We start from the raw sequence: 14201 nt of genomic DNA, 5'->3' as shown, positions 1-14201 counted from the left end.
TCTAACTAGGAAATGCTCAAGGGGGTATGCCCTGGGGCCGGTTTCCCACACTAAGAAGGTGAGCCCCCTCCCTGCAAGGCTGATGACATCCTGGAGTTGCCAGGAGGAACAGGGAGGGCACAAATGCGCACTGAGTGCCCTGCCTCTGCCTTACTGCACAGCAGCCCACACCTCCTTCGCCACGTTCACTGCAAACCACACTTGGACATAGTAATTAAAAGACTCCTTGGGAGGTCGCTCGGCTGCCTCAGCCTGGTCTCTCAGGTGACCCACAGCAGCAGCTGTAGATCTTGTTTCTGACTTTAATGAGACCAGTAACAGCATGAGGAGATTGCTGCTCTAAGTAGGTTCTAAATTTTTATACTGTAACCCTCAGGGTTTCAGCTTGAAAAGTTCAGCAGGTTAGTCAAGACTCCAATAAAACTCCAGGTTCTTTGGCAAACACTTAAAAGGCCTAATGTGTTGTTTTAAATGTTAGGGGAAAAAAGACTTTGAACAATGTCTCTATTTACAGGACAAAAAATAACCAGGAAGAGTCAATCTATCTCCTTTGGGCATGCCTCTGTAATCACCGTCTAACTAAGGTGCTGATGGAACCTGCTGCTAGGGACCAGCCAGCAGTATTTTCAGAATGGTCAGCCCGGGCAGCATCAGACCATCCATGCGGCCCTGAGATTTTCCAGAGAAGTGAGGGGGTGGGCAGCGTTTCTGCAGGCCCCAGGAACACATCAACAAGAACAAGTATGTGACAGAAATCCTTCAATTAAACATGACCTGGGAAAACAGCCACACTTCCTAAAGACATTTTATTCCAGCATTAATGGCATGCAGAATAGTTTTCCTTTGCGTACCAACTGAGTATGTACCTAGAACTGCTCGGATGGAAAGTGGCTGGCACTACCAATCAACACAGTCATATCAACAGAAAAGGAGGGGACTTACACTGTACATTCACCTCCTGAAAATAGGATCGAAACAACCACATTTAAGAGAAAAATATTTGCTGAGTACATAGTATATACATAAACTAGAAGCCCTGAAGGAGAGTGGTTACTTGGCTTTCCCTCCCTCCCTCCTTCCTCTCTCTCTCTGTTTCTTGAGGAGGAGTCTTGGAGTCTTGCTCTGTCACCCAGGCTGGAGTGCAGTGGCGCCATCTGGGCTCACTGCAACCTCAGCCTCCCGGGCTCAAGAGTCTCCTGCCTCAGCCTCCCAAGTAGCTGGGAGCACCACCATTCCCAGCTAATTTTTGTATTTTTAGTAGAGACAGAGTTTCTCCATGTTGGCCAGGCTGGTCTTGAACTCCTGACCCAAGGTGGTGGAATAACGCGTGAGCCACCATGCCCAGCCCGCTTGGATTTCTATTGAATGACTTTATCACATGAAAGTCTAGATTGGTAATTGTTTCTGATCTAGAACAGCTGCAAAGAACACTCACCTGTGTGATGAATCCTTCATTTCCTCTAAAGTCTGGATGAGTTTCCCCAGCCTCCCACATGTCAGTTAGATACTTTCAAGTCTGCAACTCTAAGCCTCAGTTTCCTCTGTACAACTGGGAAAGAGTATCTGCACCTTACTGCATGTTTAAAAGGTCTAGACAAGACAATAAAGGATGTTCCTAGCATGCTGTCTAATAGTATAAACCCAATAAATAGTCCTTTCTTCCACTATTTATGTCATTTTGTTATCTGGGATTAGGTCTAGTACTTAATTCTTAGTGTATCTTCGATATCAAAATGTATACTATGAGTTCACATGCTTGGGTCAAGAAAAAAATTAAAAGAAAAAGAACAGATATAAAGAGATTACATTTTTTTTTTTTTTTTTTTGAGATGGAGTTTCGCTCTTGTAACCCAGGCTGGAGTGCAATGGCAAGATCTCAGCTCACTGCAACCTCCGCCTCCCTGGTTCAAGCGATTCTCCTGCCTCAGCCTCCCGAGTAGCTGGGATTACAGGTGTGCACCACCATGCCAGGCTAATTTTTGTATTTTTAGTAGAGACGGGGTTTCGCCATGTTGGCCAGGCTGGTCTTGAACTCTTGACCTCAGGTGATCTGCCCGCCTCGCCCTCCAGAAGTGCTGGGATTATAGGCATGAGCCACTGTACCTGGCGAGATTAAATTTTTAAAAATTTGTTTTGTGTGGTATTTGTTGAGCACCAGTTGTTCTGGGATTGCTACAACATAGGATATTCTAGTGCCCTAATTTTTGCTACTTCCTCCTTGGAGAACAGAAAATACCCACAGGTAGTGCCCTATCTTTTATGACTTTCATGCCCTCACTGCCAGTGCTGGGCCCCCAAGCCCCCGAGGATCTGTTGAGTACCCGCTGAGATGCTTTTCTGAGTACCAGAGCTCAGACTCAACGCCTCAGCACCGTTTTGGGTTGGACAGACTTCGTTGCGCGGTGCCTAGCATTCTAATACAGTTCCCGCCACCACCCGAACCAGACCCTCGCGGCTCCCGGCACACTCTAAATACTTCTGAGAGTTTAATGCAGACCCTTAACGGGGCTTGAACTTTGTACTCTCACTCATTATGGGACCTTATTAAAGTAAATGAGCAAGCCAAATTGGTTGATTCCACAGGTTCCGCACCTGATATCCTAACCGACATCCTGCTGATACTAATAGGATTAAACACTGAAAACAAACCAGGTGGAAAGGATCCATTAAGTTTCCACCTGGCACTGTCAGGGGTCTTGCTCGATGAATGGTGCTCCAGAAGAAAGCTCGATTCACTCAAGTTCTCTGATTCAATTAAAAGTTGTCAAGATGTCTCTTTCTCTCTCTCTCTCTTTTTTTTTTTTTGGCAGCGCTGACAAAGAAGTACAAAATCTACAATTTTTTTTTTAGCTCAAATCTTGTGGCAGTGACAGCTTTACTGTCAATGGGAGGAAAAAAACCCTTATTTTAATTACAGTATTATAAATTCAAAACCCTAAATAACTTATAGAAAGTTTTCACTTAAAATGATGAAAGCTATAAAAGGAACTAATCTATTAATGCAGTCTATTATTAGTTATTTTAATTTTAATATTTTTCAGATTATGCTGATATAGAGGGGAAAAACGAAAAGCTTATCCCTGAGAAGTAATAAACTAAAAAAATCCAGAAAAGACAGATATGAAGGACAGGAATACAAGTGGGGAAACCCCCCTGCCCCTCTAAATCCTGCTCAGTACGATCTCTAGAAATCATGCTGACATTCATTATTTTAACATTTGTTGAGCACATGAAACATGACAGTGGTAATAAAGGCATGAAATTTGAAGACTAAGGATGCTACAGATGAAAAACTTCTCCAATACTTTTTCTTTCATTTTTTTCTTGAGACAAGGTCTCGCTGTGTCCCCCAGGTTGGAGTGCAGTGATGCGATCATAGCTCACTGCAGTCAAAACTCCTGGGCTCAACCGATCCTCCCGATTCAGCCTCCTGAGTACCTGGGACTACAGGCCCGTGCAGCTAATATTTAATATTTATTTATTTATTTATTTATTTATTTATTTATTTATTTAGTAGAGAAAAGGTCTCACTATATTGCCCAGGCTGGTCTCAAACTCCTGGGCTCAAGCCATCCTCCTGCTTCAGCTTCTCAGAGTGGTGGGATTATAGTTGTGAGCTACCATGCCTGGCCCCCTCCAATAGTTGATTCAGGGAAAGGAGAGGAGGTAAGTAAAGAGAGACACCCAGAGTCAAGGAGACAGCTAAAACATCCAATCCAGGCTTCAAACATGAGTTTAAGTTTTCTGTTGAAATTCAGCTTCAGCATAATGTACAAAAAGCATATGTGACATTTTTGCTACTTGTCTGATTTCATTAATATCAATGAGATTCAGAAAACCCCCCACAGTCAGATAGGGCCACATGCAAAAGGGGATTAATTAAAACAGTGAATTCACAGCTTGGGTATGAATCAAGTTCCACCACTTGACTATTACTTTCCTCTGATTTGATTGTTAGTTCTGCTAACCGTGACAACTGTCACGATGTGAGACAAAGGAGAATGATTATAATTGTGTCTGGGTCAGTGTCTCTCGACACATAACCTTGGTTAAAAGACTCACTTTCTTTTGTCAGTGTGTATGTGAGACAGGGTCTCACTCTGTTGCCCAGGATGGAGTACAGTGGTACGATCTTGGCTCACTGTAGCCTTGACCTCCCTGGGCTGAGGCAGTCCCCCTACTTCAGTCTCCTAAGTAGCCGGGACTACTGGCATGTGCCACCACACCTGGCTAATTTTTGTATTTTTAGTAGAGACGTGGTTTTGCCATGTTGGCCATGCTGGTCTCGAACTCCTGACCTCAAGTGATCCGCCCGTCTTGGCCTCCCAAAGTGCTGGGATTACAGGTGTGAGCCACTGAGACTGGCCTCACCAGCTTTCTTGTAGGACAGACTGAATGGCTCTGGGACTTTGGGCAACTCACATAACCCTTTGGGCCTCCGTTTTCTTAACTGTAAAATGGATAATGATGACTGTCTCAAGGATTTAAATGAAAGAATTTCAGTTACACATTAAGCATTGTCCTGGCCCCAGTAATAAGCACTCAATAAGAAGTGACTATGATTACTGTCACTGTGACTGCTGCCTTGCTGGACCGCCCCCAGCAGCAGGGAACGGCCTTTTCCATGTGCTGACTGACAAGATGCCTTCTGGCCTCTTGCTGTGGCCCTGTGTGGCATGTGTGCACGAAGGGCTGAGTGAGGCACGTCTGTGGGGTGGAGAAGACATGGGATTCCTGCCTTTCGGCTGTGCTTCTTAAGTGCAGCACGGCCCTGCACACTTAGCCTCCCTGAGCCCAGGCATCTGCTTCATCAAATAAGGATGATGATTCCCACCTCAGGGCTACGGTGAAAATTAAATGAAATAAGGAGAGAAATGGCTTCTACTACAGCATCTAGCATGTAGTAGGCTCTCAACAGGTGCTAATTTCCTGTTTCCTTTGCTTCTTATATAATTCTGCTTAGGAGAGAAATCCAGGTTGCCTCGGGGTTTTGCTGGAAACAGTGAAAACTCTGCTACTGAAAATAACATATAGGAGGGGCCTCTGTGCACATTTAAATGCACATTTTAAATATTGAGGCTGCTTTAAACACATCAGCAAAACCTCTACACCACGGAGGAGAGAGAGATTACCAAAATAGACTAGCCATCTTTAACAAGGAGACCCCCCAGGCCTTATGCTACCCGAGCCAGAGCTTTTTAGGATTCCTCAAATTAAATTAAATTGATCCTAAAAATATCTGCTCTGGTGGAAGACTACATGGGCTTTGCCACCAAGTGAAGCCTTGCTATAATTTCTCCCCCAAAATAGGAGTTTCTAGAGCATTTAAACAGTCCACGGCCCCAGAACTTCGGCAAGATCCAATACAAACCTGCTGGAGAAAGCTCCTTCTTCATTCTTTTTAATTTCTTGGCCTTTTTCCTTCCCTCTGAGAGGGGCTCTGCACAGGAATCGGTCTGCTCAAGCTCAGTGTCGGAAATGTCCCCTGACACTCCGTCCTCCAGGCCAGCTTCCTCTTGACTAGGACTCAAATTTCTCTTTCCTACTGTGCTGGGAGCTGTAAAACTGAAATGCAAAAAGTGGAACAACATAAAAGGTGCTGAGAGTTACAGGAAGACTAGTCTATAAAAATATTTTAATACTCTTAATTCTATTAACAGTCAGCCAGCCATCAACATGGGCAGCTGCTGCCTGTGTGTAAAAATTAAAGACTTTATTATGAACTGAAGTCTGAAAGTTTACCTATAACAAGCTTATTTAGAAAAAAGTCCTAAATCATGCTTGTAAATAGATATATACAAATTTAAGCTGATCTGAGTGCTCAAGAACAAATCTGCAAAGTTCCTAGTCTCTATTTTGATAAAACCATTGTAACAGAATAGTAGAATAGTAGAGATACTATAATGAAATAATAGTTTTGATTACATTAAATCAGAAGATGGCATTATTCCCTTCATTACTGCCTAATGGATAAACAGCAGAACTGAAGAATTCTTCAATCAGTCTGCTATCCCACTGCTTAAAACTTGGATGTAGTTACAGAGCATACCCCACCTTCATGTAATCCTCTTCCTTTCCAAAAAGATGACTTCTTAAATGTATAATTAAATCTGGTTTCATTTTGAAAGCTTTATAGGATTTGACATATTGAATTAAATCAGATTATGTGTCCTGATTTTTCCTTAAGAAAATGTTCCCTGAAATATAACTAGATAAAAACAGTGTCCACATGGCCAGTGAGTCCTTTCTCCTCTAAATGGGTCTTAGAGATTTTTTTTATTATGGCCCCCAAGTTACGAAAAGCCTCAAATAAATTCAAGGCATTCTATTTAGGAGAGGCCATTCAAGCACATGGTGAGGGTGGGGAGTGAGAGAGATAAAATGATCCTACCAGCTTTTCCTAGGAGATGGGTGCTTTTAAATTTTATCTATCTATCTATCTATCTATCTATCTATCTATCTATCTATCTAATTATTTTTGAGACACGGTCTTGCTCTGTCACCTAGGCTGGAGTGCAGTGGTGCGATCTCGGCTCACTGTAGCCTCCGCCTCCTGGGTTCAAGTGATTCTCCTGCTTCAGCCTCCCAAGTAGCTGGGATTACAGGCATCTGCCACCATGCCTGGCTAATTTTTTTTTTTTTTTTTCCTGAGACAGAGTCTCGCTCTGTCCCCCAGGCTGGAGTGCAGTGGCACAATCTCAGCTCACTGCAACCTCCGCCTCCTGGGTTCAAGCAATTCTCCTGCCTCAGCCTCCTGAGTAGCTAGGATTACAGGTATGTGCCACGAAGTCTGGCTAATTTTTGTATTTTTAGTAGAGACGAGGTTTCACCGTGTTGGCCAGGCTGGTCTCGAACTCCTGACCTCGTGATCCACCCACCTTGGCCTCCCAAAGTGCTGGGATTACAGGCTTGAGTCACTACGCCCAGCCTCTGCTAATTTTTGTATTTTTAGTAGAGGTGAGGTTTCACCATGTTGGCCAAGCTGGTCTGGAACAACGGACCTCAAGTGATCTGCCCTCCTCGGCCTCCCAAAGTGCTGGGATTACAGGCGTGAACCACCATGCCCAGCCAGGAAGTGAATAGTTTAAAATGTTCCATATAAAAAACTCTGGCTACCTAAATATTCAAGTTCCTCCACATTACTCCTGCACTCAACATCTTCCCTGAATCTGCCAACTGCACTTGATAGTACACTCAGGGGACAGAGGAGAACACACTGACTTCCTGGTGGTTCTCTAAGGCATGGGGAGATGAAGAGGCTGGAGCACTCTTCCTCCTATGACTGGCTGGCTAGCCTTTCATTTGTCCTCTTTTTCATGTCTATTATAGACAGCTTTCTGAAACATCTAATTGAGGGACTATAAGGGAGGATATTAATGGTAATGTTTTGGCGGGGCAGGGGGGTGGCTTTTAAAATTGTATGCTAAAGTTTCCTGTTTAAAAACTGATAATACCTTTAAGATTTTTTAAAGACTAGAAAAAGTTCGGCTGATTTCAGAAAATTCAGAAAGTATGAGAAGATAATAAGGGTTCTTCCATCACGAAAGGGGAAGAGGCCTAGAAATTCCTTTGCACTGTAAATTCAGGAACGTGGTAGCCTCTGAGACATACATGAATGTTTAATGAAAACTCAGCTAGAACCACAGGCATTAAAAATACTCTGTGAAATACAAAGTCTAGAAATAGCCCTAACAGTATATAGAAATCTACTGTATGATAACAGTGGTATCTCTAAATACTGGGGCATATATGGACTTTAAAATAATGGTGTTGGGACAAGCAGAAAAGGATAAAATTAGAGCCATTCCTCACACCAGATAAAAGAATAAATGCCTAATGGATTAGATATCTAAATGCAAAAAAGGCAACTTTACAGGTACTGAAAGAAAACACAGGTGAATGCCTCCAAAATCTAGGTGTAGAAAAAGTTTTCTTGCCATGTCTCACAATCCAGACATAATAAAGGATTTACGAATGTGACCTCATAGATGTAAACATATTTTGCAGGGCAATAAATAACGTGAGCCAAGACAAATGACAAACCAGGAGGAAATACCTGCAACATGTATCACAGATAAAGGGTTAATGTCTCTAACAAATTATAACTCAAACTTGAAGAGAAAAAGAAAGACCAAAAGTCCTACAGAAAACTGAAAAGCTATGAATAAACAGCTCATTACACACTCCTTAAGCACATGAAAAGATGTTCAACTCCATTCATAATGCAAAATAAAACAACACTGAAATATCACTTCTCACCCACTAGGTTTTTAGACTGGCAAAAACCTTCAAAAGCTTGATAATATACTCCATTAGTAGACTGGGGGAAATGGGTCCTTTCTCACATTACTGGTATGAATGCAAAATTGCATGAATTATTCTTATGGAGGGAATGTGGCAGTATCTAACAAAACTGCATACACTTCCAGGAATTTAGAAGATATACCTCCTACAATGCAAAAATATGTATGTACAAGTTATTCATTACAGCATTATTTGGAATTGCAAAATACTGCAAAGTACCCAAATGTCTAAGCATAAAAAACTGGTTGAATACACAACAGTACATACAATTAATGAACTACTAAGCAGTTACCAAAAAGAATGAAGATCTCAAAGAACTGAAAATGATTATGGAAAGATTTCCAGTAAAATATGTGCAAAAAGCAAAGTGCAAGCGAACAACTTATGAACCTGGTATGCCCAATCTTGAGTAGGGTGTGGGAGAGAATTGCAAACAAATCCTGAACCCTTTAGTAGGTTTGCTTCTGTAGTAGAATGAGTGAAGCAATTCTGAAAACACTTAGCTGCATGATAGCAATGGGTAAATCAGTAAATGTGCTGATGTTTCTGGCAGACAGACATAAAAATATTAGAATAAGGGAAGATAAGGAAGAACCCTCTGAGGATAGACTGAAATTGGAGATATGGGTTTGGGCTTGTGATTTCTAAAATAAGTATGAGTATATGTGTTCATATTTATGTATACACACACACAGATATATGTATATTTATGCAGGGACAGATAATTGTATCTATCCAGGCACAAAATTCACAGCTCTGTCTACAGAAAGGACATAGAAGCAGAGACACCACAGTAGCAATGAGCATATCTACGGTCCAGATCTTAGTTTCTAATACCCTACTAAAAGGAACCAGGGCTCCTGAAATAAGTGGCTGATTCCAGGCTCAAGGGAGATAAATTATAAAATGAGTCTAAAATATTTTGCAATACCAAGAAGTAAAAAACTTTTAGGCATGTCACAGGGAAATAGGAACTAGCTTGAAAGGACTCCCACTGGGAAAATCTGGGACAATGTGTGCCCTCTAATTTACTAGGGGGCAGTAATAAATTCTGAATCATTGAAAAAAAAATAGCAATCCATGAGTCTACATCAATATGTAAGACAAGGAAAGGGAAGGGAAAGAAAAACCCTGACTCTCCACTATAAACCTAAATTTAAACTGCTTGGCACAGCATCCAGGATCCTCTATCATCTGGGTCCCAATCTGCTTTCCTGGCCTATCTTTCACTAGGCAGCCAAGCTGCAGACTATATAGGTTTACCTAATGAAGTCCATCGTCCGTACTCTCCCACATGCCCGTCATCCCACCAGAAGTTTATCAGCCCAAATACATCCCACACTGCCCATTTCAATGTTACCGTTCATGCTAAGACCCTACTGCCCATCTCCTCCTGCTCAACATCACTCTCCTCTGGGAATGTTCCCAATCCTTGTTTACTATTCTTTCCTTTCCATGCTTCCCATAACACTCTGCTTGTCTGTCTCAAGAGGACTTTAAGTCGTTCATCTTATTTTTTATAATAAACTGCAACTAGGAGCAGTGCATCAACAGGAGAATGGATAAACTGGACTATATTCATACAGTGAAATATAATTCAGCAATTAAAAAATGAATTACTGTTACCTCCAACAACACAGATGAATCTCAAACATTCTAAGTGAATGAAGCCTTCACAGGAAAGGGTGGGTATTTTATAAACCCATTTACATGAAATTCCAGAAAAGGCTAAACTAATCTTCAGAGAAAAAATTTCAGAAGAATGGTGGGTATGGGAGGGTAGGTAGGGATTGACTGGTGGAACATGAGGGAACTTTCCGGGGTAATGTTAATTCCCTGTGTCTTTATAGGAATATGGTTTTGTCAAAACTCCTCTCTTGGCCAGGTGTGGTGGTTCACAATTGTAATCCCAACACTTAGGGAGGCCAAGGAGGGAGGACTGCTTGAGCCCAGGAGTTCAAGAACAGCCTGGGCAATGTGGCGAAACCCCGTCTCTAAAAAAAAAAAAAAAAAAAAAAAAAAACACAAAAAATTAGCCAGGCACAGTGGTGGCATGCCTGTAGTCCCGGCTATTTGGGAGGCTGAGGTAGGAGGATTGCTTGAGTCTGGGAGTTTGAGGTTTCAGTGAGCCATGACCATCCCACTGCACTCCAGCCTGGGTGACAGAGTGAGACCCTGTCTCAAACAACAACAACAATAACAACCATTTCATATCTCAACATCATGTGGCTAGTCTATGGACATGGAAATTGATTAATTTTAGCATTAACTGCAAGCAATGATTTTGAAGGCACTTACTAGAATACATTGGTTGTATCCTAACCACAGATTATGGTATTTTTGGCCAACAAGACCCGTGCATCTGTAATGCTCCTCTCCATAAACAACTGACTGCTATGCAACAGGGACTCTGCCAGATGTCCTGCAGGGTTCTTGTTTCTATGTAACGTTTAAGTTTAGAAAGCATTTTCCTCAACAGTTTCTCAATTAATTTACAACTTTATTTATTTATTTAGAGATGGAATCTTGCTCCGTTGCCCAGGCTGGAGTGTAGTGGTGTGATCTTGATACACTGTAACCTCCATCTCCCCGGTTCAGTGTAGTGGTGTGATCTTGATACACTGTAACCTCCATCTCCCCGGTTCACGTGATTCTCGTGCCTCAGCCTCCCAGCTAATTTTTGTATTTTTAGTAGAAACAGGGTTTCACCATGTTGGCCAGGCTGGTCTTGAAATCCTGACCTCAGGAGATCTGCCTGCCTCGGCCTCCCAAAGTGCTGGGATTACAGGCATGAGCCACTGCACCCGCCCTACAGCATATTTCTTAACTGCTAATCTGTAGTTTCTGCTCTCAAATAAGTCTTTTGCTTCCTAGGAGAGGCTAACGGTTATTGGGCATCCTGCCTGAGAAAGCGCTCAGATATATGTGGAATTAGTTTATTTCATATAATGTTTCTGTATTTATATGTATGTAAGACCTGCTATTCTCTAATAAAAATAAAAGCTGTGATTATATCCCATATAACTACGGCAGTTTTAAATGAAAGAATTTTAATTATACATTAAAGACCAGATATATGTAACACTGCCTTCACAAATGTGATTCTTTATATATTTGGAAGGTACTGCTGTGCACGCATGTGTATGTGCATGTGTGTGTAGCACTCTCAATACCTGCACGTTGATGAGGCATTCTTTTATTAACTGATTTTAAATGTCAAAAGGTAAAATGAGAGGCAAAACAATCTCCCATTTGTATGACCTCATTTTGCATACAGATTTATAATGTACAAAGTTAGCTAGTTTATAATGCATAAGAAGTGGACATTTAAATCCACTGTAAGAAGTGGTGATTAATTAAAAAATAAAATGTCACAGACACAACTTGGTATGTTAAAACTGAACATTAAACTCTGATTAGTGTTTTGTTAAAAGCTAAGTTACTGTCAACTATCCATCAAATTCCACAACGGTAAACATCTCCAGTAACTTTTTCCTTTTAGTAGAAAGAACTGTTTGCTTATAGAAAGGCCATATTTTTAAACCCCTACAAACACCTTTTTCCATAAAGCAATAACAAAAATCTAGCTGCCACATGAACATATTCCCCATTTTAAATTAGGGTATTATTTACATGCAATGGAATTCACTTATTTTAAATGCACAGTTTGGTTAACTTTGGGAATTGCTTATAACCATGTAACTATTACTACAATTGAGATATAGAACAATGCCCTTTCCCTAAAAAGATTCCTCGTGTCACTCTGCACTCAATCCACGTTGTCGCAGCAACCATTAATCTGCTTGCGGTCCTATTTATGTAGTTTTGCCTTTTCCAGAAGTTCATGTGAATGAAATCACACAATATTTAGTCTTTTGTTTGACTCTTTTCACTTAGCATAATACTTTGAGAGTCAGTCACATGGCTGTTAGTACTTTATTTCATAGTATGGCTGGATCACAATTTATTCATTTACCAGTTGATGGACATTTGGGCTGCTTCCAACTTTTTGTCATTATAAATAATGTTGGTATGAACATCTGGGTAAAAGCTAGCTTTTATTATTAAAAACATAAGTTTTTATTTTTCAAATACAAATATCTAGAAGGATTTCTGGGTGATACATAAAAATACATTTGCAATTTATATTTAACTTTACAGGAAACTGCCAAACTATTTATTGGCCATTTGTATATCTTTTTTGAAGAATCTGTTGAAATGTTTTGACCTCATCCCCCTTTTCAAAAAACTGGGTTGTTCTCTGAATTGCCGAGTATATATTGTAAGAGTACATATGATCATGATACAACTATTTTGTATGTAGATACAACTACTTTATTAGATATGCAGTTTGAAAATTTTTGGCCCGGCATGATGGCTCATGCCTATAATCCTAGCACTTTGGGAGGCCAAGGTGGCTGGATCGCTTGAGCTCAGGAGTTCAAGACCAGCCTGGGCAACATGGTGAATCCCCACCTCTATTTAAAAGAAAAAAATGAAAAGAAATTTTTTTCCACAGTGTGTGCCTTCTCTTCACAGTTTCTTAATAGTATCTTTTGAAGAAAAGAATATTTAAGTTTGACTAAGTCCAATTTATCAACATTTTTCTTTTATGGCTCATACTTTTGTTGTCATATCTAAGAAATCTTTCCCTAGTGCAAGATACTACGATTTCCTTTCATTTTTTTCTTTTATCAGTGGTTATCATTTTAGTTCTTCCATTTAGTTCTATGAGTCACTTCAAGTTCATTTTAAATGTGGTGTAACATAAGAACAGAAATGTGGTTTTTGGCATAGTTACCCAGTTGTTTCAGTACTGAATGTTGACAAAACCTTCCTTCGCCTACTGACTGGATTACTAGCACCTGTGTCAGGAATTTTTGTTTTTTTCCAAATTCTCAACAGTCATTAGCTTCAAGATTCAGAAATGAGAAATTCAGAATTCCCAAATCATAAAATATTCTGCATTTTTCATCGCACTGTGTTATATGTTGTTGAATAATGAGCTATAAATAGCAAATCACTTTTATGTGATACACTTATACTGAAAGCTTCAGGGGTCAGTTCTATAAAGTAAGATATAATAATATAAGCACAGGTTATTATTATGAATGAATACACTGTGAGAAAAGCACGTATTTCAATAACACAAAAAAAAACCTCTACTTGATATAGACATTTGTTAACAGAAAACATTAAAAACACAGTAGCACCAAATGAATGCCAAATAAATATCATTTAAAAATTGAAAGATGCCACGAATATTTAAAAGTTATTCTTAAATGATACTTTAAAACACATAAGCATTAATTAATATTTGTTTTGTGAAAAATATTACAAATGTAGAAAAGCTTCTTTCATGTTATGCTGAACACTGGTCAAGTGGTCAAACTCTCAGAGTGTGTCCAAAGCAAATTGCAGTTGGGATTTAGACTATATATGGCTTCATATAAGCCCATTTCCTTTCCTAGTGTTGAAAATATTTTGTCTGCTTGCCTTGATTTTGCTCTTAAAATTGATACTGCTTTTCCTAATTCAAATTTTATATCAGCTGATTTCATATTAAGAGTATTCCACAATCATATTCACACATTTTCTCTTTACATTTCCCCTGTAAAAGTATTTACAAAGAACTGTAGCCTACATTAAATATTCAAACACTGGAAAACACCAGTGAACATTATTGGATTCTATGAAGACAATGTAACATTTGGCTATCCTAGCAAGGTTACCAGCACTACACAGGAATCACGCTTCAAAGCTACCAACTTAAGGGCTGCTGCCAAAACTTACGTCTTCCAACAAGACTTGGAGGATTTTGTAAAGTGTACTCATGCGCATAACTCAATAGATTTTTATTGAGAAGAATGACTCACTATTAATAGCAGGCAGGGCCA

The 14201-nt window shown here is 40.2% G+C and overlaps 1 protein-coding gene across 2 annotated transcripts in view; it reads right to left on the bottom strand.

The window, feature by feature from the left end:
* PARN (poly(A)-specific ribonuclease) overlaps positions 1–14201 on the bottom strand; it is a 196365-nt gene that overhangs the window by 5772 nt on the left and 176392 nt on the right. For both annotated transcript variants that reach the window (XM_003269303.3, XM_030798055.1), the window contains one exon: positions 5372–5565. In XM_003269303.3, coding sequence (XP_003269351.1) covers positions 5372–5565 — 194 coding nt within the window. The remainder of the gene's footprint in view (positions 1–5371; positions 5566–14201) is intronic.

The sequence above is a fragment of the Nomascus leucogenys genome, chromosome 18 (assembly GCF_006542625.1).
Source record: "Nomascus leucogenys isolate Asia chromosome 18, Asia_NLE_v1, whole genome shotgun sequence".
NCBI lineage: Eukaryota > Metazoa > Chordata > Mammalia > Primates > Hylobatidae > Nomascus > Nomascus leucogenys.
The sequence above is the reverse complement of the archived record's forward strand: the minus strand, read 5'-3'. Positions and strand labels throughout refer to the sequence as shown.